The sequence below is a fragment of the Penicillium soppii genome, assembly GCF_028829465.1.
Source record: "Penicillium soppii strain IBT 18220 chromosome Unknown utg000010l, whole genome shotgun sequence".
NCBI classification, from domain to species: Eukaryota; Fungi; Ascomycota; class Eurotiomycetes; order Eurotiales; family Aspergillaceae; genus Penicillium; species Penicillium soppii.
Genome location: NW_026643240.1, coordinates 3113976 through 3141641, shown reverse-complemented (window position 1 = coordinate 3141641; position 27666 = coordinate 3113976). Strand labels below are relative to the sequence as shown.

General features: G+C 47.5%; 10 protein-coding genes across 10 annotated transcripts; 5 read left to right on the top strand and 5 right to left on the bottom strand.

The window, feature by feature from the left end:
- Positions 1–821: 821 nt before the first annotated feature.
- sakA (mitogen-activated protein kinase HOG1) lies at positions 822–2425 on the top strand (the record flags this gene model as incomplete). Its single annotated transcript, XM_057247376.1, has 9 exons — positions 822–877; positions 957–1004; positions 1073–1202; positions 1263–1306; positions 1365–1464; positions 1519–1875; positions 1932–2010; positions 2076–2259; positions 2320–2425. The coding sequence occupies 9 exons, from the start codon at positions 822–824 to the stop codon at positions 2423–2425; spliced, it is 1104 nt and encodes a 367-aa protein (XP_057092725.1).
- Positions 2426–3027: 602 nt separating this feature from the next.
- Positions 3028–5828, top strand: N7529_011849 (uncharacterized protein; the record flags this gene model as incomplete). The annotated part of the gene is made up of 5 exons (XM_057247375.1): positions 3028–3086; positions 3189–3293; positions 3412–3654; positions 3775–3802; positions 3858–5828. 5 exons carry the CDS (start codon positions 3028–3030, stop codon positions 5826–5828), a joined length of 2406 nt encoding a protein of 801 aa, XP_057092724.1.
- An 875-nt stretch (positions 5829–6703) lies between these two features.
- On the bottom strand, positions 6704–9334 carry culA (cullin culA; the record flags this gene model as incomplete). Its single annotated transcript, XM_057247374.1, has 6 exons — positions 6704–6892; positions 6953–8850; positions 8914–8987; positions 9051–9067; positions 9149–9218; positions 9285–9334. The coding sequence occupies 6 exons, from the start codon at positions 9332–9334 to the stop codon at positions 6704–6706; spliced, it is 2298 nt and encodes a 765-aa protein (XP_057092723.1).
- A 1992-nt stretch (positions 9335–11326) lies between these two features.
- N7529_011847 (phospholipase D regulator) lies at positions 11327–12562 on the bottom strand (the record flags this gene model as incomplete). The annotated part of the gene is made up of 3 exons (XM_057247373.1): positions 11327–11351; positions 11410–12277; positions 12334–12562. 3 exons carry the CDS (start codon positions 12560–12562, stop codon positions 11327–11329), a joined length of 1122 nt encoding a protein of 373 aa, XP_057092722.1.
- Positions 12563–12938: 376 nt separating this feature from the next.
- On the top strand, positions 12939–13871 carry N7529_011846 (mitochondrial K+-H+ exchange-related family protein; the record flags this gene model as incomplete). The annotated part of the gene is made up of 3 exons (XM_057247372.1): positions 12939–13375; positions 13426–13481; positions 13537–13871. 3 exons carry the CDS (start codon positions 12939–12941, stop codon positions 13869–13871), a joined length of 828 nt encoding a protein of 275 aa, XP_057092721.1.
- A 355-nt stretch (positions 13872–14226) lies between these two features.
- Positions 14227–15554, top strand: end3 (cytoskeletal adaptor protein SagA; the record flags this gene model as incomplete). The annotated part of the gene is made up of 3 exons (XM_057247371.1): positions 14227–14466; positions 14529–14763; positions 14815–15554. The coding sequence occupies 3 exons, from the start codon at positions 14227–14229 to the stop codon at positions 15552–15554; spliced, it is 1215 nt and encodes a 404-aa protein (XP_057092720.1).
- A 792-nt stretch (positions 15555–16346) lies between these two features.
- N7529_011844 (aldo/keto reductase) lies at positions 16347–17498 on the top strand (the record flags this gene model as incomplete). The annotated part of the gene is made up of 1 exon (XM_057247370.1): positions 16347–17498. One exon carries the CDS (start codon positions 16347–16349, stop codon positions 17496–17498), a length of 1152 nt encoding a protein of 383 aa, XP_057092719.1.
- Positions 17499–18081: 583 nt separating this feature from the next.
- N7529_011843 (putative SNF2 family helicase/ATPase PasG) lies at positions 18082–20858 on the bottom strand (the record flags this gene model as incomplete). Its single annotated transcript, XM_057247369.1, has 4 exons — positions 18082–18932; positions 18987–19734; positions 19792–20595; positions 20658–20858. The coding sequence occupies 4 exons, from the start codon at positions 20856–20858 to the stop codon at positions 18082–18084; spliced, it is 2604 nt and encodes an 867-aa protein (XP_057092718.1).
- A 655-nt stretch (positions 20859–21513) lies between these two features.
- On the bottom strand, positions 21514–23868 carry N7529_011842 (uncharacterized protein; the record flags this gene model as incomplete). The annotated part of the gene is made up of 2 exons (XM_057247368.1): positions 21514–23208; positions 23275–23868. The coding sequence occupies 2 exons, from the start codon at positions 23866–23868 to the stop codon at positions 21514–21516; spliced, it is 2289 nt and encodes a 762-aa protein (XP_057092717.1).
- Positions 23869–25015: 1147 nt separating this feature from the next.
- Positions 25016–26053, bottom strand: N7529_011841 (dual specificity protein phosphatase family protein; the record flags this gene model as incomplete). Its single annotated transcript, XM_057247367.1, has 1 exon — positions 25016–26053. One exon carries the CDS (start codon positions 26051–26053, stop codon positions 25016–25018), a length of 1038 nt encoding a protein of 345 aa, XP_057092716.1.
- Between the last annotated feature and the right edge of the window lie 1613 nt (positions 26054–27666).

Here is a 27666-nt window from a genome sequence, read left to right as displayed (position 1 = left end):
AGCATCTAACGATGTTAAAGGATTACCTGCATCATGCCTACATTATAGAAAGTCTAGCAAGACTTTTGGATATTCCAACTTCTACACATATTTGTACATGGCTTTTTCTAAATGTCTATTGAGACCCCTTCCTAATTCCCTTTCGATGGTGAGAATGAAGCGGGTGAATGTTCTCTAATATTGATATATATAGTGGGCTAAATTAAGACTCACTGCTTCCAGACTCAGGTGGAGATGAGACATTATATGTATATAGATAGAATTTGTTGTTTCTGAAGGTCAAATACAACATGTCAAAAGTACATATGTATGGCATTTACCAAAGAAGATATGAGGATATGAGAAAAGAGAATAGAGAAAGCTGTAAGCAAAGGAGGAACCATCCTCCGATTATAGACCGGGGTCCAGGCCGCGTGGTAGTGGAGCGTAACCTTGGAAGTTTTCGCACATTCGGTTGAGCAGAATACTACATTCAATATTTTCCTCCTGGTAGTATTCAAGGAGTTAAAAGATATCTACAACTATAGATTTAAATAATATACATCAAGATACATGAAAAAATATAGTACAATGTATATTAATAGCAAAGCAAGATAGAAATAGAAAATAGGACTAGCTGAGTCATCCACATTTTTCCAAGGCGGGCTATCGATGACGTTCGTGGGCCTTGTTTTCTCTGTTTTCAGTCCCTTCCCCACACCTCTTGCCAACACACTTTCTTCGCGAGCCCCCCTTTCTCTGACTTTACATTGATTTCTTGCTTCATACCTTCATTTTTTTCCCCTCATTCTCTATCGTCTTGCGCGTAACAGTTCTCCATCATGGCGGAATTCGTGCGTGCCCAGATTTTCGGCACCACCTTCGAGATCACCAGCCGGTGCGCAAAGCCCTGTCTCATTTTGCTCTCAGCGCGCCAGATGCGTGGGGATTACCAGTACTGACTCTCATTTCTCTAGGTATACGGAACTTCAGCCGGTTGGAATGGGTGCCTTCGGATTGGTCTGGTATGTTGCATCCTATGTCGCACGAACTGACATTTCAAGAAAGCAACGTTAATCAGGCCACTCAATAGTTCTGCGAAGGATCAATTGACAGCGCAGCCGGTTGCCGTCAAGAAAATCATGAAGCCGTTCAGCACTCCTGTTTTGTCCAAGCGAACCTACCGGGAGCTGAAGCTCCTCAAGCATCTCCGCCATGAAAACGTTCGTATTGCACTGAAAAGAAAAAAAAGCGAATCGAGTTTTTATGCTGACAGTGCGTAGATCATTAGTTTGAGTGACATCTTCATTTCGCCCTTGGAAGACATGTGCGCTCCCCTTATCTCCCAAAGCGGGGTGTGATATAATATAAACTAACAACTACAGTTACTTCGTCACCGAACTTTTGGGAACCGATCTCCACCGACTTCTTACCTCTCGACCCCTTGAAAAGCAATTCATTCAGTACTTCCTTTACCAAATTCTAGTAAGATTTCCACAAGACACCCGCTTTTGCCGCCAAAATCTTATAATTTGATAGCGTGGTTTGAAATATGTTCACTCTGCCGGTGTGGTACACCGGGATCTGAAACCCAGCAACATTTTGATTAACGAAAACTGTGACTTGAAAATCTGCGATTTCGGTCTTGCTCGTATTCAGGATCCGCAAATGACCGGATATGTCTCCACACGATACTACCGTGCGCCCGAGATCATGCTCACTTGGCAAAAGTACGATGTGGAGGTGGACATCTGGAGTGCGGGCTGCATCTTCGCCGAAATGCTGGAAGGAAAGCCACTGTTCCCCGGAAAGGACCATGTCAACCAGTTCTCGATCATTACCGAGCTCCTGGGTACTCCTCCAGATGACGTGATCCAGACCATCTGCAGCGAAAACGTCAGTGATCATGTTTTGTTTGGGGCAAGGTGCAAGAATGCTAACAGATGATGCAGACCCTCCGATTTGTCAAATCCCTTCCTCAGCGCGAGCGCCAACCCCTCGCAAATAAATTCAAAAACGCCGATGCCGATGGTATGTGATGCATCAGTGATAGATAGTTCTAATGAACGAAGTACTAATCTTTCTTTGTCATTTAGCGGTCGACCTACTCGAACGGATGCTCGTCTTCAACCCCAAGCAGCGAATTCAAGCCACCGAAGCATTAGCTCATGAGTATCTGACACCTTACCACGACCCAACTGACGAGCCTGTCGCACAAGAGAAGTTCGATTGGTCGTTCAATGACGCCGATCTACCCGTGGATACTTGGAAAATTATGATGTGCGCCATTCTTATAATCCACTTCCGCCCCTATTGGATTTGTTTACTAATTTCTACTAGGTACTCCGAGATCCTTGACTTCCACAACATTGAACAGGGCAACGAGGCTGGTGAGGCTTTGGTGCAGGGCGCCGTGCAGGGTGATGCTTCACAGGCATTCGCATAATGGTTTAAAGTGAATTCCCACAACGCCTGCTTTCCGGCCCTTGGATTCCAGTCTCTGAATATGAAGTCTGGCCCTATTTTCGTTCAAAGGTTTTGCGAGGCTGGCGTATCTACCTATGACTCTTATCTTATTTTCATATTCTATTTGTTCTTTTTTTTGTCTTTGTGGAACCAATTGTCCATAGCTTTTCCGGCGTCGTCAGAATTGGTTGGTGATAAGGAGAAATCATATGGGAGATTTGATTTAGTTGAGCGATGGGCAAATCATACCTGACATTTTAATATTTAACATTGGTCAATAAATTTCTCTGTCATAACATCCTACAACATCACAACTACTATATATACAAAAAGAACGAGACAATATTTATGCGCTCATAGATTGGCGGGGCTAGCCTCTCACCGCCTGGGCCTCGGCCAGTCACAACGAGTGCGATAACCGTATCAGTGATTTTCCCCTGTTTGCGATGGTCTTCATGGGAAACGTCGAGGTTTCAGAGGAGAAGCCCCTCATTTCTATAATTTCTCTTCTCTGATCTTTTAGCTTCAAAACCACACATCTTGCTCAGCCCCGTCGAGAAACCTTTTGCATGATCCGGCGCCATGGCTATCCACCATAAGCAAGACCCAATTGTCTTGGTCATAGATTTCCACCATGCACGGTAAGCCACGAGACATCTTAAGCTCTAGAGCTCCAAATCTTTGAACCAGAGAGAAGGGCGGGGCAATAATCGGAACTAGCTGACTGAGACATCGACCCGCAGAGGCCCCGAGATTGAGCATTGTATTGCCGAAGAAGGAACCGATCCAGCAACCGAAAATGACTGGTCCCTTTTACCATTTATGGCTTTATCTGACGGAGCGCATCTGTATGAGATATCCCTTGCCTATGACCCTTGTGTTCAATGCCCGCTATTTCCCACGAGGCAACCCCGCAACCGAATGAGAGCCGCTTTGCGCCAGACCAACTAACCCGCTTAATTGCAGGTCAACTGAGGAATTCTCGTACTTCACGCTCTGTCGAAAGGAAACGCCAACTATCCCCGCAACTTCTCTCTTTGGTATCTCCTGCTCCCGCCAGATCGACGCGAGTCTGCTCATCAATCGCTCGGCCGATGTGACACGGTCAACGGTACAGAAGGCTGTCGTGGTCGTTACGGATACTCCACAGCGAGTGGGTCAATTGCGCGAGAAGCTATCCGTGGTAACATCGGCATGGTTTGCGCAACGGTATGTGAGATAACTTTCTTTTGGGGTGGATCGCCTATTTTCTTCATGCGCCAGCCCAGGTCTGCGTTTGAGGTGATTTTGTGTGAACAGTCAGGGCTGACATCGCACTGTTGGTAACAGTGACTTTTCAGATATTGATATCCTGAAGGTATGTCACATGCCAACTATAACAGTTCATCGAATGAATGTTGACATGAACGCAGAAATTCCGGGAGGGCCTGGTGATTGCTCTCCTGAACGATGGCCCAACAGATCAGAACTTGGGTAAGAAGGCTGGCCGTTACGATCGATTTGAATCTCCGCTGAATTTTGAAGGGCTTTCGCTTCGGGAAATGATTCACGAATTTAAATCTCAGACATTGGTTCTTTTCAAGGCTCTGTTGTTGCAGCCCAAGATGCTTTTCTTTGGGACACGCTGTGAACGCTTGTGCATGATTCAATTTTCACTTATATCTTTAATACCCGGTCTCATCAACAGCCTGCAAGACTGCGCAGACCCTGCTTTTGACACCTACTCTCAGACGGTTGAGAAGCCAACCTCTCTTAAGACGAGTGACAGAAAGTCTTTATTGGCATACATGGGTCTTCCGCTACAAATATTTGGGAAGGGAAGCATGTTCGGCCCCTATACCCCCTCCCTCCAGCTGCTGGATCTGCTGGCGGATGATGGGACGAAATCATATGTTGTTGGGTCAACAAATTCCCTGCTCCTGCAACAAAAAGATCGCTATAGTGATATCTTAATCAACCTGGACGAAGATAGTATCGTCATCAACACTCCCTCTCTCCGAAATGCTCTGGCTCTTTCTGCGGCTGACAGGCGCTGGATCGATCTCCTCACTCAGATTGTCAACGATACTTGGGATGAGGAGCACCCTTCGCAGCCCAAGACACTTGGCTTCATGGGCTCAGAAGAGTTCATTAGGCTACAATTTGAGGAATACTTGTTGGCATTGTTATCCTCCATGAAATACCACGAGGAGCTGTGCTCGGTCAATAACGGAGAATCTCCCACTCGCAGCAAGGCCCAATTGCAGAACTTCAACATCGAAGGAGACCCTGCAGTTGACTTCAACACAGAATTTTTGACTCAGTGGCAAACCACCTCTAACTATGCCATGTTCTCACGTCTTACATCAGATGCGCTTCTATTCTCCATCACAGAACCACGTCACCCAAACGCCGGTGGTCTGACCATGGAGGATGTCCAACGACGCATATCACAGCAAGTAGCAGACCTTCACCTGGACGAACGAGTACGCGAAGGCCGCGAAGCACTGGGCCGCCACTTCTCAACTGGCCAAAAGAAAGTGAGCGCCGCATTCAACAGCTTCTGGTCTGATATCGAGACAATGCGCGAAGCACAGCGCAAGCGCAACGAAGAAAAAGCAGCCACTCAATCGCAGCGCACTTCCATTGACAAGGGAACTCCAGTTTCACCAACGCCCTCCAACGATCCCAACGATGCCTCCTGGGGAGCAGTCCGCCAGAGGCCCTCCATTGACATGACTCAAGCCCAAGCCTCAGTCAGCGCGGCAAGCCAAAAAGCAGGCGCATACTTTAGCTCGTGGGGATCATGGGCCAGTGAAAAGCGCCGCGAATGGCAAGACAAGCGCGGCACTTCGCCGAGCCCAAACGCCAATGCAAACACTATCACTTCGCCGTCCGCTCCAGCTTTGACCGTCGTCACCGAAATCGCAGAGTCGGACCGCGGCCGTCGCCGCTCGATCCAGCAAAAAAGTGAAGGCGACGCTTCCGAGGTCGGTCTCACCCGCAGCGTCAGTCGCAGAAAGCGATGGAGCAATATCCTTCTTCGTCGCGAGAGCGGCGAGTTCCAGCACTGTGATGATGTCTCAACATCCGAGTCTCATGACGTTCCTTTCCCCAAATCTCCTCTGTCGCATGGCTTCCCAGCTTACGGCGACGATGCGCACAAGCAGAGTCTTGATAAGGGACGGGAACCTCACGGAGAAGAAAAGCCCTACCAGGAGATTGTTGATTCAGACGGGTTTGCTTCTGTGGCCCTCACGCCCAACGAAGGCCTAGGGCTGAGCTTGAAGGCCGAAAAGGAAAAAGAGAATGTTTCCCCGGCAGATCCCGAGGATTTGATCACCGCACTTCCGGTCAAGGATGAACATCCAGCCCATGTTCAAGGCTCGTCTGGTACGAACTAAGGAGCTGGAACTGGCCCAGGGTTTTCTCCTGCATTTGGGCTGATGAGTACTTTACGAACATGCTGTCTTCTATATCATCCTCGGCTTCTCATTGTGCATTGTTAGCACTGTTGTTTCAAATGGCATACCCATCTCTGCGGAATCCTTTTTGTCAGATATTCTACATAATCATTTCTAAGGTCGTTTTGAATATAATGTGTTCATAAGATTGGATAATATCATGCCTGTTACTTTGACAACAAGACCTTGGGACCGAACTTGAGCCAGTAATTATGCTTGTTTGACATTCTTTTTTGTGTCTTTATGGTAAATGCGAAGTGTTTTCTATATAATTAATTCTAACGCTCTTGGCCTACTGTTAGGTATATGGAACCAAACTACTACCTTCATAGGACATAGGTTTGGCCTAAACTCGAAGCTGACAGCATCAATGTGAATCTCTAACCGCAAGTCCAGAGTCTAGTAGGGTTTACTCGGGACAAAGTTATTATTATCTTTGAATTTTATAATTTCAAGAAAAGAAACGAAAGGGCAGGTAGCAAAGGAAATATCCGGGTCATCATTGGTTTGTCGTCTCAGCGCTATGAAGATGAAAACATAAAATAATTCGCCGACACAATGAGAAGATTTATTATGTTCCTCTTCGCCTTGTTCCGTTCGCCGCCATTTTACCATACAATATCACATCCTTGACCAGCAGGAGTTCAAGCCCCTTGCCTTTCGTCCCCATCGTCAACATGTTGCATGCAAAAATGGAAAGGATGCAGGCGTCGCCGGTTTCAAATAGAATAGTGGCAAGAGCAGCAGGAGATAGAAAGAAGAGAAAGAAGAAAGCGGTTTGAAATGCTTGGGAGGGGGAAGACTTCGGTGGATGTTTAAGCAATGTAGGAGATTTCGTCGCCATCCATGCGCTCGATATAGTCCTTCTCCATGAGGATTTCGATATTCTTCTTGATGTCCGGGATCTTGGGCGGGAAGCGAGACTTGACCTGCTGGATGACCTCCTGCACAAGCTGTACGTGCTTCATCTGCTTGCGCGACTTCATGATGCGGACAATGGCGGACTATAACAAAGTTAGGATTGACGGCCTTTTGTAGTGGCGTTGAATGATAGAGAAACTTACCTGGAGCAGAAGCTTCCGATCCTCTTCTATCGTTTTATGGGTATCCGCAGCCTCGACCTTTTGCTCAGACTTGATCTGAATGTTGAGGTTGACTTTGATCTTCTTGTTCTTGAAGTTGTAATTCAAAGTGAAAGAAGTTCCAGGTTCAGGTTTAGCGCCCTCGGGGCTGGCGATAAGAACCTTGGCCTTGAGCAAGATGCTGAGATTGGGGTCAAGTATTTCACCAGCCAGTGTGGTGGCTTTTTCAATCTCGTCGTAAGACAGCACATCGGCTTCGTTGAACAGCAGAAGAATGCCCATCTGATAGGTAGACACCTGGAAGGTATAAGGTACCTTAGCATTTTTGATATAGTTGGCTTTGATTTCACCCTTGCATAGCTGCCACAGCCATGTCAGCTTGCGGCCATTGTGTTTATCGAAGTAGAATTTCTGGAATCGTTCGGCAGTCTTGACGATCTCAGGCGGTGCAAGGAAAGGAGTAGTGGGGGCGTTGAGGGGCCAGAATCCAGTTCCCAGAACCTGGAAGTGGGCGTCGGCCAATCTCTTTCGGTCATCATCATCCAGGACCTTGTCCTGCCAAACCTTGTAGTTATTATTCAAATCTTTGGAAATTTGCATGTCCTGAAACATGCGCTGCAGCTTGTTGGTGTATTCGAAACCACATGCCTCCTTCAACTTGCTGATCATGCTTGTTTCCGCATCGTCGGAGACTGAGCTGACGTGTACCAATCGCTTGGCCAGGTTCTTGGAGTAGAACTTTTGGAAAACATCCTTGTCCTCGATGTACTTGAAGACTGTCATAATTTGTACCAACATTTCCTCGAGTTCCGACTCTTCGGGAGACTTGGATCCCTTTTTGAGCAGTGAGTCGGTGTACTTGGCTAGCAGTTCGGGTGACTTGGAAGAGCTGGCCTTGCAGATACGATTTCGGTTGACAAACTCGCGGCAGGCGTTGTCCAAAGATCGCACAAACTCGGACTCGCCATTGAAAGCATCATCAACGAGGTTCTGGTACCGCGTGTGGACCTGCAGTAGAGCATCAACGTACAACTTGGGCTCAAAGTTGTCGCCTTCCGAAGCGATCTTCTCAACGGCAACCAGACCAGCCCGTCTCACGTGGTTCTCAAAGGTGGCGCGAAGGGGATCCAGGCCGTCCTTGATACGTGACAAGAGTCGATACATACGAGCAAGATCCTCCTGGCGTTCATTATCCAGCAAAACCTGGAACTCGTCGCGGAGCAGAGTAGAGTGAGCAGTAACAAGAACAGCCAAACAGGTATCTGTGAGGCTTTTGGTGACATCAGGATGCAGATACAACCCGACACGGGCCTTCTCCTCGTCCAAACGGGCTTCCGCCTTCTTCATGTATTCCACCACGCTGTTTTCTGCCACAAACTGTCGCGATTCGTTTTCGTAATAAACCTTGGTCGCAGAAATGAACGGTGACTGGAAGTATTGGCGGTAAACATCTAGGGTTGACTTAGAGCTGTCATTTTCATCCAAGCCCAAGGAAACGAATGAGTCCACGATGGATTTGATCTGAGATTGTTCAATGGTTTCGCCATTCCGTTGTTTCTCTATCAGACTGAGGACAGCATCCATGACCTTCTCATGCACATTCTCAAAGAAGTCATCCTTCCATTTGACCAGGTGTAGGGTGTAGACATCGTAGACGTTCTTCTTGCCTTCGTCGATTTCACGCTTGACCCAGTGGCGGTTGAGGTACTTGAAAATGTGGTTCACGTATTTGGCAGCGGTCGTGTACCGTTCCCATTCGCGAATGTAAAATCCAAGCAAGCCTTCTTCGGTGTGAGTCTGTGATTTGACGAACACGTCGGATAGGTGGCGTGAAAGGTATTCGCCGAGTAATTTGTAGAGTTCCTCGCCCAATAGGTGGGCTTGATTCCATGTCAGTCCACATCGAGAAGCCGATGACTTAATTAAAGAAGGGGGAGACACACCCCCGCGCTGCCCTTGTGACAGACCATGACCACTCGCCACGGCTTTTTGTGATGTGCAGAAATTGTGAACGGCCCTAAAATCGAATTGTAAGCGGGGTTCCAATTACCCAACAGATAGAGTCAAATAATGGACACACGTGTAGAGACCCATGTACTAGATAAAGACAAGCAGTTAGCCTCTATCTTTTTCAATGATCTCATCGGTAGACAGCGAATTGTTGATCCTTTCACTTACGGCCTTCATATCAATACCAGCGTCAAGGTTGAGCATAACACTTTGAATCCCTTCCTCTAGGAACGACCAACTGGCAAAAGGTCAGCCCACACGCTCACGGTCATATCAAAGCAACCCCAGTGTATTCCCAACTCACGTTGAATCAAGGTCGTCCTTGTGGGGGACCGGTGGCATGACGAGAGACATGGCGATGACAAGGGAACGGATTCGAGTGGGATAAAGACAAAAGTGAGCTGCCGAGGCTGAGTGTCCTGGGTCATCGATCAGTATGGGTTCCAGTGCTCTCGATCACATTTGTTAGTTACACACCCTCAGAATTACCTCAGGACGGGTTGCAGCGCCACAAGTCACGCCTCAAAGATCTTGATGGAATGACGCGCTTTGGGGGATTGCGGGAGCAGGATTCGTGATATTCAAGGTGAGGATGGGGAAAAACGACCTGCTATATTCAAAGCAAAAGTCAAAAAGAGAAATCAGGTAGAAAAAGCGAGCCAAAGTGATGAGGCTGAGAAGAACAGAAGCGTGGGGATGGGCCTGTAGCCGCAGGCGGTGAAGTGGCGGAGCTTGCCCGCCAAAATCTACATCATCGGTCCTTTCAATGCGCTCTTAATATTTAATACTTTGAATGCTTGTTTCACTTGGAATCAATGTGATATATTAGGGCTTTGAATTATATATTTTGTGTTCAATTTGTATCTACGAAGAATACAAATTTTTTTTTGTCTTTTCAAATATCTCTTATCTAATTAAATGATTATTCTGCTATTACCTGGTCCTTCACGCCCTACCAACCTATTATCATATTGCGCATATAACCCCCATTTTAGACAGAACTTTAGCCTCTCAAAAGTCAGATTTGTAATACTGTTGTGCCCTTGCTGGGCCTTTAATGACTGTTCGAAGATTGCCACTATGATTGTTCAAGTCTATCACACCATTATTGAGCATGAAGGGTTGATGATATATATTGTTAACACTTGTACACCAAACAACATACATATCAACTATCCTCGTTACCCGCAACACACGATGGATACCCTATCGAATTTAATTTTACTGAATAGACAGAATCGCGACACAACCGCAAAAGATACGCCAAGAGCGGACCAGGCTGTACATTAGCCTGCTAGTCAGTGGGATTCAATTTAGTCTACCTTCAAACCTACCAAAAGTCCTATCTACGTAGGTAAAACTTACAGAGGTATTGTGTTTATAGCAGCCCTGCAGATACTTAAAATCCACAAGGAAGAAGGATGTAGAAATTCCATTAGAAGCAAGTATTGTGCTACCTAACTAGGCAATTAACTAGGTTTTAGTTAGTCTCTTGCGATCTTGACTTCGTATATAGACCCAAATGCTAAGTAGCAGCATATACACAACACAGGCATTAACATTGTACATATGTAGTCCTAATATTGGAACAAGACAAATCGAATGAAAGAATCATCGAAGTGCTCAACTGTAAGTTTATATTGACCCCACCAATGACGTCATTGAAGGATGTCCATCTCTCTAAGGTTCTATCGATTTAGTACTCGCAACATTGAAGATGATCAAAACGCCCCTCTTAATCTGAGTGAACGCTGCAAAATTTCTGACTGGTACAAAATGCCAAAATTTCGTAACAACAAGCTGCTAGGTTTACATGGAGCCAATGCCTTGTTTATAGAGCAGGGTGAGCCACCAAACGCCGTGGATGAGGCGGTTGCTCGGTTGTATAGCACGTGGCGCCAGGAGGGCAAATGGGGTCACTTGCATTGCTGGGCGCATGAAGTCCTTGGTGTTGCTTCAAGAAGCGCGCGTCCTTGCTTTTGGAGAGTTGAGTAGCGTGAGCATATAGCAAAGCGCGTGGGTCGGACATAGGCTTTCAGACGACCCACACGGGCAGCAGAAGTTTGTCCAAACAGTCAGCGCTTATCCACACGAACAGGTGATGTAGTAAACCAGATGAGAAAGCGGAGGCGCAGAGCATCAAAGATCTGAACTCTCTGGGGGGAGGTGGTCCTCCGTACTCAACGCGCTCCGTTTAGCAGAGCCCCGTTGCGTGGTGTGGACGGCTCTGCTCTGCGAGTCCAGCCAAGAGGAACCCAGCATGGGTTAGATAGCATGGAATTATAAACCAGGAGTCAAAAGTTCTTAAATCAGAGTTGTGAAAAACCAGAATTGTGAAGACAAAATTCACTGTGTTACTCTTTCAACAAGCCTGAGAAGAAGTGCGTTAGTGGATGAACGAGTTGTATCGACTGCAAGATAAAACATACCTGAGGACACTGATCGAAAAAGTCATGAGCCAAGCCAAAAGTGCGACCAGCAGCACAGATGCAAGTGCTTTTTGCCTTACGCAAATCCCATCATTTCGGGGATCGACTACCTGATTGACCTCGGCCTCGGTACAGGAACCCGTGACCTCCGAGAGAGAAGCAAATGCCAAGCTTAGATTGGCAGAATCAAAAACGATGAAGAAGATGTCGAGGAGAATGAGCCGTGCTTTGGCCGAAGGAGAGCGCAGACCCAACGGCTTTGAAGTATATTCATCAAAAGTGATGTATAAGAGGTATACCAGCGCAACTGCATCGACAATGATTGCCATTAAGGCAGATGGGCCTTGAGGGTGATGGCCTTCGTTGGACATGTGCTGAATAGATCCACCGAGAGCCAGTGCAGAGAGCGAGAAGCACCAAACAGTCATCCGAAGGATCATTGGTACCAGTGGGCTCCGCAGAAGTGTATTGTTGAAGCGCTTGATCCATTTTTCTCTTCGGCCTCCACTGTGGAGTGGATATTCCGGACTGTCACCTTCCAGATGTTTGCCTCGCCATGGCTGCAGGTAATCACCATGGTTTTCATTCAACCATTCTGAGGTAACGTGTTTTGCCTCTCGACCGGCTTCCCGGGGGTATTGGATCGTCCGTGAGAATGTTACCCAGCGCGATTCACGGTTGACAGGTGTAGCGTCATCCTCAAACAGACCATTGGTAGCTAATTGAGAGGACTTAGGCTTGGATGATGCATAGGGTGAGTGATTATGCTGAGCAACAAAAGCGTCGTTGGGCTGGGAAGGAAGTAGGCGATCGGTTACTGTGGCTTCATCTTCATCGTGTGCGGTTTCTTCGACTGAGCTAATCCAAGCTATGAAAAATAGTGTCAGCAAACATTCGTCAAAGCAGATACCAGGGGAAATATACCAGGAAGAGACTTTACAGCGAAGCGTTGAGAGGAGTTATTCTCTTCTGTTGTCTGACCATCCGTACGCGCCAGCGAGAGTGATGGATTAGAAGCACTATTGCGGACAGCAGACTCTGTATCAACACTTAGGTGATCTGGGAAAGTCGATGTTTCTGGAATAGACGGAGGAATTTTATCTGCCAGCTTTTCAGCGAAGATGCGCCCTGCAGCGCTGTTGGAGCTGTCCATGGTCGAGTCAAAGGAACAAGGGAGTATAAGTCAAGAACGAGAGTCGCGGGAGGGATCAAATCAGCAATTCGCATCACTACCCTTGCTGCAATTTAAGCGCCGATTGCTCCAAAAAGGAACGTATTGTGTGTTGTGTTATTGAGATTCAGTCAAAAGTCAAGATTGAAACGCGAGCGGAATGACGTCTCCGAAAGGTTGCTTATTTCCCGCGCCATCCCTTCCAGGTTTACACAGCCCACTGAAAAAAGTTTCAAAACTTCACTATTGAGAAAGGATTTCGAAAGGACCATCTCCTTCATTGTTTACTTTCCTCACTTTTGATATCTACTATTTCATTTCCACTCTTCTGGAGCGATTGTCTTAGACCTCCGCTGCCATGCGCCTCTTCCTAATTCCAATCTCGACAAAACGAGTCCTCATATACGCCCGACCCTTGCGAAGGGATCTCTCAAAAGAGTTGTCATATCTCGATAGAATTACGACAAAAGCCGCAGAAACATGGGCCAAATGGGAGGAAGCCGACAAAGGCTGGAAAATGCATCTTGTCCGCTGGGGTAATCGAGTTCAGCAACGGATACCATACGAGGAATGGGGCCTCAAGAGCATTCCCTCACTCGAGGCGCAGCAGCGAGTCAACAAAGACCATGGAAAGGTCAAAATTGACGTGTTGTTCCCTGGAAACGCGATGCGCTTGGAGCGAATCTCTCCTGTGCTGCGCAAGATAGCCACAGAGAGACAAGAGCTTCATCGGAAGAAGATGATGTGGAGTATGATTGCTGCACCGATCACAGCACCTCTTGGTCTTATTCCAGTGTAAGTGCAGCTACATGGAAATACAAGTATAATATACTAATAGAGAGCAGGGTCCCTAATATCCCTTTTTTCTATCTGGCGTACCGAGGCTGGTCCCATTGGCGCGGTCTGTTTGATCTTCAACTATGAATATGACACAATAAGCTGACTATGTCCCACAGCTTTGAATGGTTCTAAACATCTTGAATTTATCGTCGAAAAGAATCTCCTCAACCCTATCTCTTTACCGGAGTTGGAAGACCTATACGCCAAACGGGCATCACGAGCACTCGAAAAAACCGAGATTGACACCCCTTATTCCGAGATTGCGGAGGACATAGAACAAAGCGACGACCGGATCTTGCTGAAAATGTCCGATGCTAAGAAGTTGGCTACAATTCTGGAGGCCCCAGAGCTTGCATTGGAGGCCGAGCGAGCAATCATCCAAGTCAGTGAACAACTCGAAGCTACGGCGAAGGCCAAGGAGGCGGAGAAGGATGAGAAGAAAGACTCATGAAATGTATGAAATACGAAGGACTTAATCTGTTCCGTGGAAGGCTTTCGAAAGAACCACTCAACCTGGAATCTGGGGAAAGGTGATATCGAAACCTCCGAACAGCGGAGTTCATGTACCATAATGCAAGGAGCAAATCATATTGCAGTAGATACCTATAGATCAAAAATTTGTTAATAAGACCAGAATTGAAGTTCGATCTATGTACTCCGCATACGAAAGTATGTTAAAAATAGAAGAACTTGACTATAAGATACCCAATGACCTCAAGAGCCCCTTGGCGGAAGTAGGTAAATCCGAGTCCCCCCATTGTTCCCACCTCATCATCTACGACTACTCCATCGGAGCTCCATACAACATGTCGGCCAAAAAGATTGAGCAATGGGAAATTGAGCGATACTGGGAGATTTTTGCCTCATTATCAAATGGCCAGAAACACCTGAACAGCTCCCAAGCCGCCTCCGTACTGAGGAACAGCCGGCTGCGCGATGACCAACTGGAGAAGGTCTGGGATATTGCCGATGTTGATGGAGATGGAGAGCTGGACTTCGAGGAATTCTGCGTTGCCATGCGCCTAGTGTTTGACTTGGTCAATGGCGTAAGTGTCTTGCCCCTTTCATACAAGACTTATCGCTAACGCGGCGTCTTATCCGCAATTAGGAACTACAAGAAGTCCCGAATGTTCTGCCAGACTGGCTCGTCCCAGAATCTAAATCACATCTCGTCCATGCGACCCGAGCACTAAGCAGCGGACAAGAGCAGTTCGAGCGCATAGAAGACGAGGACGACACCCTCGGCTTGAAGGATGGTTTCGACTGGTACATGAAGCCTAACGATAAGACCAAGTATGCCGAGATCTACGATGCCAACCGGAACGCCCGTGGCCAGGTAGAATGTGCGCTACCCAACTTAAACTTGGAAGAATTACCCCGCTGACATACCCCAGTCCAACAATTACAGCCCCTCTACGAATCGCTCGATGTCCCCGACACCGACGTCCGCTCCGCATGGAACCTCGTAAACCCCTCCGCGTCATCCGCAATTAACAAAGACGCCACGCTCGCCTTCTTGCACATCCTGAACTACCGCCACGAAGGCTTCCGCATCCCGCGCACGATTCCCGCCTCACTGCGCGCTTCCTTCGAGAACAACCAGATCGACTACCAAGTTGACAAGGCGCGGCCCGCACAGCGCTACGGCGCAGATGGCGAGACAGAAACACGGACAGGGCGCAAGGCCAAATTCGGCGACACCTACCTTAGTCGGCTAGGTGTTGGCGGCAAAGGCTCATACCAGCCCAAGGGCACCGATTTTAGTGACACGATCCAAGACGAGGAGTGGGAGAAGGTGCGGCTGCGTCGCGAGCTTGCGGAGCTAGAGTCAAAGCTCAACTCAGCCAACAAAGCTTCGGATTCTAGACGGGATCGACCGCGGAATGATGGCCGGCCCAACTGGGTTCTCATCAAGAAAGAGGCACTTTCTCTGCTGGAGTATAAGGAGCGCGAACTTCGCGAGCTGCGTGAGGGATCTGGCCGCGCCAAGGACGGTCAGGATTTGGAGCGACTGCGGGCGGACGTGAAGACCGTTGGAGAACAAGTGGATAGTTTAAAGGCCCATATGTCTCAACGGCACGATGTTCTTTCGGATCTCCGCAGCCAGATCGAAGATGAGAAAGCTCGGAGGTGATTGATTATTGCATGGACACACATCTGGTGACATAGTGTTCTTATCCTTCTTTTTTCTTCCACGTCTTTCAGTTGCATATATGCCCTGCTTTCTTCATTCTCGCGAGCTATCATGTACATCCATTTCTCTACCAAAGAGCTTCAGGCGTCCAATGGGATTTCATGCTTTGTTTCAACTTTATTTCCACCATGAGTTCCTGTCAGCTCTCATATGATCTCTTTTTGGTCTCTTCTGTAATCTTTGCTGGTGTAATTTGATCTCGAGTTTATTTATACTATCTTGTAAACAGCGGACGTATGAATCTGTTCTTAAAATTGCTTCCTTGTCCCTTTCACCCTCTCGCTTAGCGTCAGCTTACTACCGCAGTATGCTAAAACATACTAGAATCTGATATTCTGAGGACCTAAGATAATTGTTCAAGACCAGAGCAGATCTCCTATCAAAAAGTCGAATTTTTGATCCCAACAAATCTAAACGGATCCATTGGTACACGAGACCCACGGATATGTAAGTTGCTGACTGCTGACAACAAATAAATGGGTCTTTGAATGCTTAAGTCCGTCGGAACTAAGGACAAATGGACTTAAGGACCAATGGATGATGACAGCCTTATATCATGTATTATAACGAACTCTCTTATTGACGTCAACTTTGGTGGACCTTAAAAATGCTTAAGTGCAATATAGATATTATTTAAATGTTACAAATAGCCAGTAATTTCCCCCCTCATTGTTGCACGATGTTGTCCATCCCTCAATAGTCCGAGTACACGCAATATCCCAATTTCCCAACATGTCTCCTGACCCAAAGACATTGCTAGGCCGCTACCGCCAGCTGGCCCCTTCAGCGTCAGTGCGAGTCTCGCCGCTGTGTTTAGGCACAATGACATTTGGAGGCACCCATCCCGAGAAATATGGCGAGTGCAGTAAGGAGGATGCTTTCGCAATCCTCGATTATTTCTATGATAATGGTGGCAACTTCCTCGACACTGCAAACGGCTATCAGGATGGACAGTCTGAGGTGTGGCTAGGTGAATGGATTGCCTCTCGTAAGAATCGCGATGAGCTTGTGCTAGCCACAAAGTACACCTCTGGGTACAAGCTTCATTGCAAAGATACCATTCAGGCCAACTACGTCGGCACCGGTACCAAGTCATTGGCTATTTCCTTGGAGGAATCTTTGCGCAAGCTTCAAACGACCTACATTGATCTGCTCTACGTACATTGGTGGGATTACACCACCTCAATTCCCGAATTGATGCAGAGTCTCAACCATCTCGTTGTGTCAGGCAAGGTTCTATATCTCGGCATTTCCGACACTCCTGCTTGGATCGTGGCCAAGGCGAACCAGTACGCCCGCGAGCATGGACTGCGACAATTCTCAGTCTACCAGGGCATGTGGAATGCCGCCATCCGCGACTTTGAGCGAGACATCATCCCGATGTGCCACGACGATGGCATGGGCCTGTGTCCGTATGGAACATTGGGCCAAGGAAACTTCCAAACGGCTGAAGGCTTCAAGCAACGAGAGAAGTCAAACCCTGGCCGCAACTTCATCCCCACGTCTTCGCGTGACAAGCAGGTGTCTGCAGTCTTGGAATCACTTGCTGCTCGGAGAGGCGCGACACTGTTCAACGTTGCGTTGGCGTATATCCGTCAAAAAGCGCCGTATGTCTTTCCCATTATTGGTGGTCGCACCGTCGAGCATCTCAAAGGCAATATTCCTGCCTTGGGACTGGAATTGTCGGATGAAGAAGTCGAGGAGATTGAATCCGCATATGATTTCGACCATGGTTTCCCTCATACCTTTTTGAGTGGTACACTGTTCGACCATTCCAAACCAAGAGGTGCATATGGCCCCGGGGATGTGTGTTTGACAAAGCCATGTGGTCCTTTTGATTGGGTCGAGAACCCGAAGCCCATCAGCAAACCAAGCCACTCCTAGAATGATATGTAGTCGTTGCGAAGCGGAAACACATCTGAAGAATCAAGATACAGGGGCGATTCATTCTTGCGTATCCATATGTATCTACTCAGACACCCGTACTATATCAAAGCCTCACATTCAATATTTCGTGGAAAGATATTCCCCAATTGGTAAGTGATATCTGTTCGTAGAAAGCACAGCTATCGTATTCTGTGGCAATTCTACAAGACCTGAAAGTCTGTCTGTTATCGAGGCACAAAAAGGACCATACCTCAAGAAAACCTGATTTGGATCGCTATCGTACAAGAGACTTGATGACTCGCCTAAATATTGAATTAATCGAACAAATGTATGATACAATGCTGTGTCTAACATGGCACAGGTAATCTTTGAGCCCAGACTGTGATGGAACTCGCAACGCAGCAATTGATACATGATCCCCCCATGCCCCCATGCCACCCTGTATCCGAACGCCAATCCGACAAACCCGTCATAATGTTGGTACAACCAGTTCCATTAAACATTATCTAGCGCATAACTAGATTGGAACAACAGAAAAGTAAAAAGAAAAGCCGAAAGGTGATGAGACAACTCAAGGAAGTCAGGACAGAAGACTCTCGCCGGGATCGCGCTTGGTTTCAACCGCAATAAAGGCAGCTCCGTTCTTATCGAGACCCTTTTCGGCACGAGTGTATGCCTCTTCCGAGCGATCCGTCAAAATATCGAGCTCTTGATCCGATAGCACAGAAGCAGGATCTGTCCCAACATCAAAACGCTCGAAATCGTTTTCGCCCAGGACTTTGCGGAGTTCATCCACGTCCTGGGACGTTGCACTGGGATCAAGCAAAGACCGGAACTTGCCTTTTTGAATCACAAGGCGTTCCAAACGGCGCTTAGAATCGGCCTTCTCGAGCAGGGTCTGTTCCACAGTACCCTTTGTGGCCAATCTGTAAATGATAACCGGCTTGGTTTGACCAATACGATGGGCTCGATCTTGAGCTTGAAGATCTTGTTGTGGATTCCAATCAGAATCGAAAAGAATTACAGTGTCGGCGGCCACAAGGTTGATTCCTTGACCGCCAGCTCTCGTACTCAGCAAGAAAATTTTGTGAGACTTTTTGGTGTTGAATGCTTTGATCTGAGCTTGGCGATCTGACTGCGCAATAGCACCGTCAATCCGACAACACTCCCACGAGCGCAGTTGCGTTGCATACTCCTCGATGATATCGAGTTGAGTTTTGAACTGCGAGAAGATGAGAATTTTATGCCCCTTTCTTAAGAGACAAGAAACCAAGCGGTCTAGCAGTAGCATCTTACCGGATGCAGTGACAAGTGTTTCATCAACCACATCAGACTCCTCCATCCAAGGCCAGTAGAAGTTATGAGGTGAATTGCAGGCGAGTCGTGCCTGCAAAACAGGATTTTGCATCTTTTTCTGCGCAATTTCCTTCTCTGTAATTCACTATTAGCAAATCGAAGATACAATGGGACACAATCAATACATACTCGCTAGTTTCAAGTTTTGTGCCCGCTCTAGCTCCTCGAGCTCACCATCACTGGCCTCGTTCTCCTGTTTTTCCTCCTCTTCAATGCCCAACTCGAGCTTCCGGAGATGTTCGTCGAATTCCCCGTCACTCTGGTCTTGGTAAGTTTGTCGGGTATTGCGACGACGACGCTTAGAGGTCTCTCCGTTACTCGCAGATGTGGGAGTCCGGCTAGATTTGGTGCTTCTGGTCGGGGTGGAGCCGCCGCTGTCACTGCGTTTGCGTTTGGCGCTTTGGGAGCGAGAGGACGAAGCACTCTTACTCTCAATGCGCTCTAGAGCCTTGTTTTCAAGATACTGACGGCCCGTTCCACTGATGATCTCGCGATAAAGATCCTTCTGCTCCAGGGTGAGAGGAGCGTACAAGATGTACTCTCGCTTCTTCGGGAGCGAGTGCTCCACGTCTGTCTTCAAGCGACGCAAGAGAAACGGCTTCAAAATAGCGTGCATGCTAGTTACTAAGTTCCGCTTGCGTTTTTCCACAACCTCGGTTCGGCCGTTGTTATCGAGCACGGATGAGAAGTCAAACCATCCCTCAAAAGAGTTCAGGTCGTTGAACACTTCGGGCAGTAGAAAGTGGAGGAGTGACCAAAGTTCTGAGATATTGTTTTGCAGAGGAGTTCCAGTAATCAACAGTCTGTTTGCCGAATTGTAAGTTAGGAGCTCTTTGATCAGTTTGCAGTTCATATTTTTAAGCCGATGGCCCTCATCCTAGAAAATATTTAGCATCATACGAAGGTAAGCAAAAGAAAAATGTGAAACACGTACGACCACAATGTAACGCCATTGATATTGACCGAGGAACTTCCGGTCATTCATGCAAATCTCGTAAGACGTACACACCACGGGGAAATCCATAGCGCCCTGGTTTTTCATACTCATGTGCTTGCGGCGAATAGCTGCTCGCTTGTTCTTCGAGCCGTGGTAGAGAACGGTGTTGATACCCGGCGTCCACCGGGCGAACTCATCGACCCAATTGCTGACCGTGCTCAACGGTGCAGCAATTAGAAACGGACCCTGGACTTGCTTTTCTTTCAAGAATGCAATCATAGAAATGGCCTGCACTGTCTTGCCGAGGCCCATTTCATCAGCCAAAATACCGCATAGTCCATTCATCCACAAGGACTTCAGCCACTCCAGGCCTTCCAGCTGGTACGTTCTCATTTTGCCTCCGGTTACGAGTTTGGGTTGTTGAGTTGCAACTAGCTCTTGCTCACCTAAAGCGGTGGGGTTTGCCTCATAGTCATCTGCTGCTCGTTCAAGCGCTTGCTGCACGGATGGGTTTTCCTCCGTGACTTCCACATCCGCCTTTTTGAAATAACTGGAAATGGAACTTCCATTGGTCTCAGAGGAACGGATAGGTCGTCCTCGTTTAGACTTTTTATCAGTGGTGTCACGCTCAACATGGGAATTATCTTCCGCGGTCCGAGTTCGAGTAGCCCGACGAGCGGGCTCGGGAGCAGGTTTTGGTTTCTTTAGTTCAGTTGTAGCTTGTTGGTTACGCTTGGCTGCGGCCAACTTCGCATCTTCTTGCTGCTTTTTCATCTTGTCCGACATGATGGCGACAAACACCTGCAGACGCGAGATCATCAGACGATTGTACCAAGAAAAGATTGGTGCGACTGTATACGAACCGAGCTGGTTTTAAGTAAATGCATCAGGGCCTTGGCCTTGCTATCCATTTCTTCAACATCTTCTGAGTCTGCTATTTCCTTCGCTTCGGCTGCAATGTCGTTTGCCTCTGTCGAGGCTACTGGTGAAGAAGCCAGTGTTGACTCCGGCTGCGTAGTCCCCGCGCGGGAGTCCGTCGGCGTTTCGTTCTCCGTAGCCGACATTTTTCTGATGGACTCAGATGTAGAAGCAATGGCAAAAGGAAAGGCTAGGTCGATCGCAAAGTGGTGAGGAGCGTCATGCGAAAGGGATAAGAAGTTGCGGGAAATCAAGTTTCGTTGGGGGAACAGGGAATGGTAAGTGTGATGTAAAACAAAAACAAGAACTTTAAACAATAGCTTGGTGCATCCACGTTTCCAATTATAGGCGCCTTGTAGACCGGATGAACGTGCGCAATTGGATAAAAAAAACGATGATGAAGTCGATGAAAGCGCGACTCGACGCGGCATTTTCGCGATCGACGCACAGACCAAGCTTAGATGAACTACATATGCGATGTGTACTTCTCATTGCCTCGATCTTCTCACAAAACCCTTAGTGAGTACGATGTTTAACCAGTCAGTGAAACTCAGTTGTTTAATTTAGTCCTACTACTACATCTTCCACAAAGACCTGTCAAAAGACCTTGGAGCCAGAAGGGCAGAAGCAAGAACCAATCAATCCAAAACGAAAACCGACTCCAGGGTCTGCCAAATTCACGAAATCGTATTCATTCCTCGGAGATTACAATACAAAGAATCTTGACATATTGAAGCTTCTTGAGCTGATAATTGAAGAAATTGACATATTTTCTTGCCTTGAATCCCTTGTATCCATTCATTAAGGAGAGGAACACTCACCATCCGTTCGCACCAGCATCACATCATCTGTCGAAGCATCAGTGCTCGAGGTATGACCATTGGAAGTGCTCTGAGTTGCAAAATTTTCAGTAGCCTCTTCTTTGACTTGTTCAGCTTCCTCTTCTTTAGTTTCCGAAGGAGGCTTGAAGTAGATAAATTCTCTCATCCAGTCGTCATTGTTGGCACACATTGATTGATTATGTTCCTCCCAAGAGAATAATTCCGAAGACATGGGTTCTTCAACTTTCCCCGCGATTTTCTGGGGAGGTCCGCAATAAAGAGAACGACCAGCACCAACACCATTAACCTGGCGGGTTGGCAAACAGTTGAAACGCTGTTGGGCTTTTGCTTCTGCTTCTACCTTCTCGAGCTTGGCTCGCGTGAGGTGCCTTTTAAATCTGGCCTGGCTCTCAGAGGGGCTCATTAGGAAGGAATCGTCGCCAGGGATCTCTCTGCTTATCGGCCTGATCCCTTGCTGGTCATATGTCGAGGGGAAGCCATGGGGGGAGCCGGTACCGAAGCCAACCTGCGGAGCGATGTTGTACCTCACCCTCGAAGGTGTTTCCGAGTGAACCTCTAGCGGCAGTGACGGACGCAGAGCTGATTGTGACACTTGTCCACGCGATGACAATCCTTGGGGCGTGAATTGCTGGGGGTAAGTGCCTTGAGGGTAAGCAAACCGAGGCATAACAGCTCCAGGCATGACAAAGTGAGGCATGCTGTCTCGGGACCTGGCAACTGGAGGCATAACAACTGGGGACTGACCAAATCGAGGTATAGCAATTCGGGACATCGCATCCTGTGACATAGTATTGTGTGGCGTAATACTTTGAGGCATTGGGCCCGGAGGAACAAAACCTCGAAACACGATGCCAGGGGAGACAACGCTCTGAGGCATTGAACCGGTTTTCTCGTAGTGTCGAAGAGCCGCCGCTCTTTCTAGACCGAGATTCAACTTGACCATTCCGCCATCTCGAACTTTTGTGGTGTCCCACGACATACCATCTTTCGATTTTTCGAAATATTTCCCCCAGTCCCGGAGAGGCTCTTGGTCAGTGCTGTTTCGAACCAAACTCGTTGGGGCTATTGTGTCTCCGCCGATATTGTTGATAAAGTTAACAGTGTCTTGGAGTGCTTGGGCCCGGGCAGGGTCTACCTCAGGTGGAGGCGGAGTGAATTTCATTTCCTCTTTCCACTCGAACTTATCGGGTTCAAATTTGTCATCTTCTTCGGATTCCCTCAGAACCACCAGACTGTCTCCCCAGTCTCCAGCATAGCCGCGGGGCAGTCCACGTCGATGCAAGTATTGTCTGGCTTTGAGGACATCATGAGCTTGGCACATCATCAAGTCCGTGTATTTGTTGACCAATCTCCGAGTTGTATTTCGGGCGATCTTCTTCAGCACCAGCTGAGGTGGCGGCTCAAAAACCTTCAAGTCACTGTTGTCGATATTCATCAGTGCATTGCGTTGTTTCCGTCGCATTTGTTCCAGATGGTTGTTCTCTCGCAGGAGCTGTTTATTACGGATCCTCACGTACTCCTCGATTTTCTCGCGTTCTGCCTTCCCGAGACCAAGCAAGTGACAGAGACTCCAATACGTATGGTCTTTCATCATGTTCTCATAAATCTCCACTTGCATAGCTGGGTTGAGGTCATTCCATCTCGGGTTCGGAATCTAATGCATCCACCCTTATCAGAATCGATCTGTCATACTAAATCACAAAGGTTCCAATGAACCCACCTTTTCAAGGAGCACTTGGGTCGCGTCTGGAAGTTCGTCATCGTCACTGTCGAAAATTGCTGTCACATCATCTGGACTCGAAGGCGCACCCGGGCGAGGCTTGTAAGCGAGATCCACGTTCCTCGCATACGTCGGGTTGTCCATGCTGTTACTAACTATGTGGTTCTCGAGTTGATTCATGGGAATATCCTCCGATTTGCCGGAGACAATTGAAGCAGTGTTTCTTGCTTCATTTCGAATGGGAGGAAGTGATTTAACTTCAGTCGCTTGGCCGGTCTCAGGGGGTTGACTGGCCTTAGGGCTTTTGTTGCCTCTAGATGTCGGACCTGGTGTGCCGGGTTTATGAGTCGAACGCGGCCTGGGCCTATCAAGGGAAGGGAAAGCGGCAGGTGGTAGGTCTGGATTGTACTGCACAAAAATTGGCCTGCTCCTTTTATGTGAGCGAGATCTGCCCGATTCTCCAAGCTCCAGGGGCTCTCCATCATCGGGCTCATCGGTGCCTGGACGTAGAAAGCTCCGTGATGGCTTCTCGGACTCATCTTCGCCATATCGCACTGGCACGCGGATGGTTTCGCGAAGTTTCATGCCGCTCATTATGGCGGCTAGGTGAGGTGTTGTGGATGCGGATTGGTGATAAGAAAAGATGCGCTGATGCGTGCCGGGGGTTATGGAGTCGTAAAGACGTGTCAACGTTAAACGGCATGCATGCGTTTCATCGGTGACAAAAATGTGATTGTGAATAGGACGTGCGTGTGGCCTGTGGAGGTGTTGCGCGTGATAGAAGAAGAGTTGAAAGGAGGAGGAGAAAGACAGTGTTGAGACTCAAAGAGTGTAAAATACGTACAAAAAGACTCGAACTTTCGAAATGAAAAAGGTAAAGAAGTGTAATTGCAATAGTCGGACTGCGACAAAATCATTGAGACTGGTGCTTGAGCTTGAGCTTGAGCTTGAGCACATCAACCAACCCGTATGAGCCTTGCAACTTGCCAAACTCAGATATTGACTCCATATTTGGTTTTCCCTTTGCAAGTCCCAACGAAGTAAAGTGGATCTCCATATTACGATTTGAAGGGTATGAAGATGGGAGGTTCATAGCCAGGGGCTTGAATATCTATGAAGAGTAGTAAGGTGCAGCCGTTTGGTTGATTAAAAGAACGAAAAAATGAAGCACAAAGGTTAGTGAACAGACAACCCTATATGGCTTTGGGTCATTATCACTATCTGGCATGGAAATATTTCTTATAACTAATGTGACTAGGTGCACACTACTTACTACACATGTGCTGTCGATACTATAAGAAGCTCTGTAAATCTTTTTAGTCTGTTTTCTTTTTCAAGATATATGTTTGGAATCGATTTTGGGACCAGTTCCTATGTATCTTATCTTTAACATCGAGGGGATATTATGGAGGGCCAGTGATGTGTTTTAGATAGTACCAACTGTGGTGTTAATCATTATATATTGCGGAAATGTCATTAATCAAATATTCATACAGGTACCGATGAAGCTGTGGTATTAGTTCTACTTAAGCATAAGCAATCGAAGCACTGGTTTTATAGGAACATTGGAAGTATTATTTGCCAAACAAATGATCGATCATGGCAATGGACCAGACCATTTCCATTTTCATTCATCTTCCTGTACCTAGGTAGCTAGAGGGGGATTGCTTCTTATTCATTAAGCTAGCCGTGGACATAATAAACCAGTATAGAAAATTCAGGGGTGAATCGAAACTTCAGTCTATACCACACGGTCTTGGAATGGAGCACTGGGTTTCCTTTCAAAGAAAGGATCCCCGTCCCCATCAACTTCCATTTCATCATCATCCATGAGATGGTCATCATTCCTATGGTCTTGGAAGCTTCGTTTCTTCGTAAGAATGGGCGATGAGGACGGGGGTGCAAGTGTAGCAGCTATATGTGGAGGAATAGTGTGCCTGGCACGCTCAACATCACGCTTAGCAGAAAGGATGGACTCGAATGCCGCCAGAATTCGTTTCATAGGATCTTCAATGGAGGCACAGAAGCGACGTTGTTGAATCATGTAGGTGGCTTCGGCGGCGTTGATATTGAGCATGACCATTACGTAGGCAATAACAACGGCAGCAGAGCGCTCATTTCCCGATTCACAGAATACAAGCACTTTCCTCTTCTGTTGTAGACCGCTTAGCACCATAGCGTTAGGGTTCTCATCCTCTCCGGCTAAATGATCATTGATACGACGAATAGCGCGGGGAAATTCGGAAATGAGCTCTTGATTGTCGAGAACATCAACCGTATCTGCCATGATACCGGCCGCCGCCGCTGCCTTATCGCCCGAGACCAAGCGCGCCGGGGCCGATTTTCGACTTCGAATTGCAAGAAGTAGAGTAAAGCCTTGACTGCGAACGTATTCGATGTCGCGCAGGCATGATAAAGGACCCAATGACAAGAAAGGGAGGACAGATTGAGCCTGTCGGCGCATCTCGTAATTCCACTGAGAGACGTTGAAACGCCGGGTAAATCCGCCTAAATCAACGCGATTGAAGAATCCTTGACAAACGAAGTCACCCTCTGCAAAGTCGTGGGTATCGCGATTGAAAATTTTTGCGTCTACAATGACAGTACTATTGTCACTGTCATTGTTGCCGATGCCATATGGCACGCGGTAAGGTGGACCCCCTGGCGTTCCGCTAAGGTTTGAATATCGCGGGGTAGAAATGTACTCTTGCGTGCGAACGTAAGGTGACTGGCTATCCAGGGACATAGGCACCTCTCCCAGAGAACTGTCGCTAGACATGGTGCCGGGCGAGTGCTGTCACTATAAAACTTTACTTGACGAACGCGTCAAGATTTTCAAGATTCAGAGTCGTATTGACCTTGTTGACTGCTCAAGCGAACATGAACAGCAGATAGTCTCTTCCGTTCAAGCAAATACAAGACTCTGAACAACTTCCGCGAAAAATTCAGGACGGTCACTCAATGTAGTGAGTGAGCTGTGGGAATCTCAAGTGGGTGTGTTGAGGCTAAATTGCCATCGCCCGATTGCGTCAAGGCTCCCCAAGTTGACAAAGGCCGAGGAAAAGCGATCTTCGAAATCAAGTCTTCAATTTCTTCAATGCTTTCCAGTACAGTCAGTCTCTATGAGGGGGAGGCTGGAAACCCAGGTTAGGTAAGTCTTTATCGTTCTGGGCGGCGGAGGATCCAGGGCTGGCGAGGAGCCGCACTACAGTCAAAATTAGCGACATATCTGAAATAACTAAATGAAGTGAATATGGGCCTCTTCTGAGATATATCTCAACCCAAATTGAGGGGCTACCATCAAATCGGACTAACCACAAACAAAAAGTGCATTTGATTCGCTCTATAACTCATGCTTAGAACGTGGCTGTCAAGAAGCGAGAATAACATATAGAGTATTAGTTTTGTCGTATACGTCACTATTGTAAGTCCTGACATAGACTACCTAGGTATGACTCTGCGCAAGGCAGCCTTGTCTATACTAAATTTTCTGCACGTCAAGGAGGTTTACTGATACGAGAAACATAAAACAACATACTCATGTGATAACGCGTTGCGCCGTCCGCGTGGAGTTCGGGTAACAACCGTAGCCTGACGCGATCCACGCAACAATGAGTCACAAATAGTGCTATCAGCCAAAGAGTCATCTTCGTTCTCCGAGAGACTCCGTCAGAGATTAATGCCTCATAGGCTCCTGAGGCAAGCCACGACTTTTGTTGGGAGCCCGCATCACCGCGGCGTGTCTCCTAACTCCGACCATCCAGATGTGGACGCCGCCAGCGGGGCCACATTAGTTCCGAGGCCGTGCGCACTTTGAAATATGTCGTGGGAACCTCGTGAATATCCAGAAGGTAAGGGAGCCGAGGAAGTGTGGCTGAAATGGATTCCCAGACTAGTATCGCGCTATCGCGTGGAAGCCTAGAGGCCTCGGCGCCTTAGGAATTAAACTATTATCGCGTTCATTGGCTGCGCTATACTTCGACTGTCAGGCTTGCATCTTAATGTCTTGAAGAGCTATCTGAGCCTTACGATCGATATATGGGCTGGAGCTTACTGGGTTATAGTAGGCAAATTTACGAGTAAATGTTGTTGGCAACAAAAATAAAAGATGGACTTAATAGTGAAGATTGAGTGGGAGTACCGGAGTAAAACTAAAAGATACTTCGAATCAAGACCGGGTATATGAGACGAGATAACACTGAAAACCGCCTCTGGAGACAACACCGCCTGACCCATAGTTATCAAATCAAGTCAAGCTAGAACGCCGTAAAGATATGGGCCGGTCAAAAGTTACAGAGGAACGCATAGAATGCATCCTCGGGACTGCTTGTGACCGACCCAAAATGCTGCATAAATCAAGAGAACAAACAAGAAAGCAAAGTCACATTATTT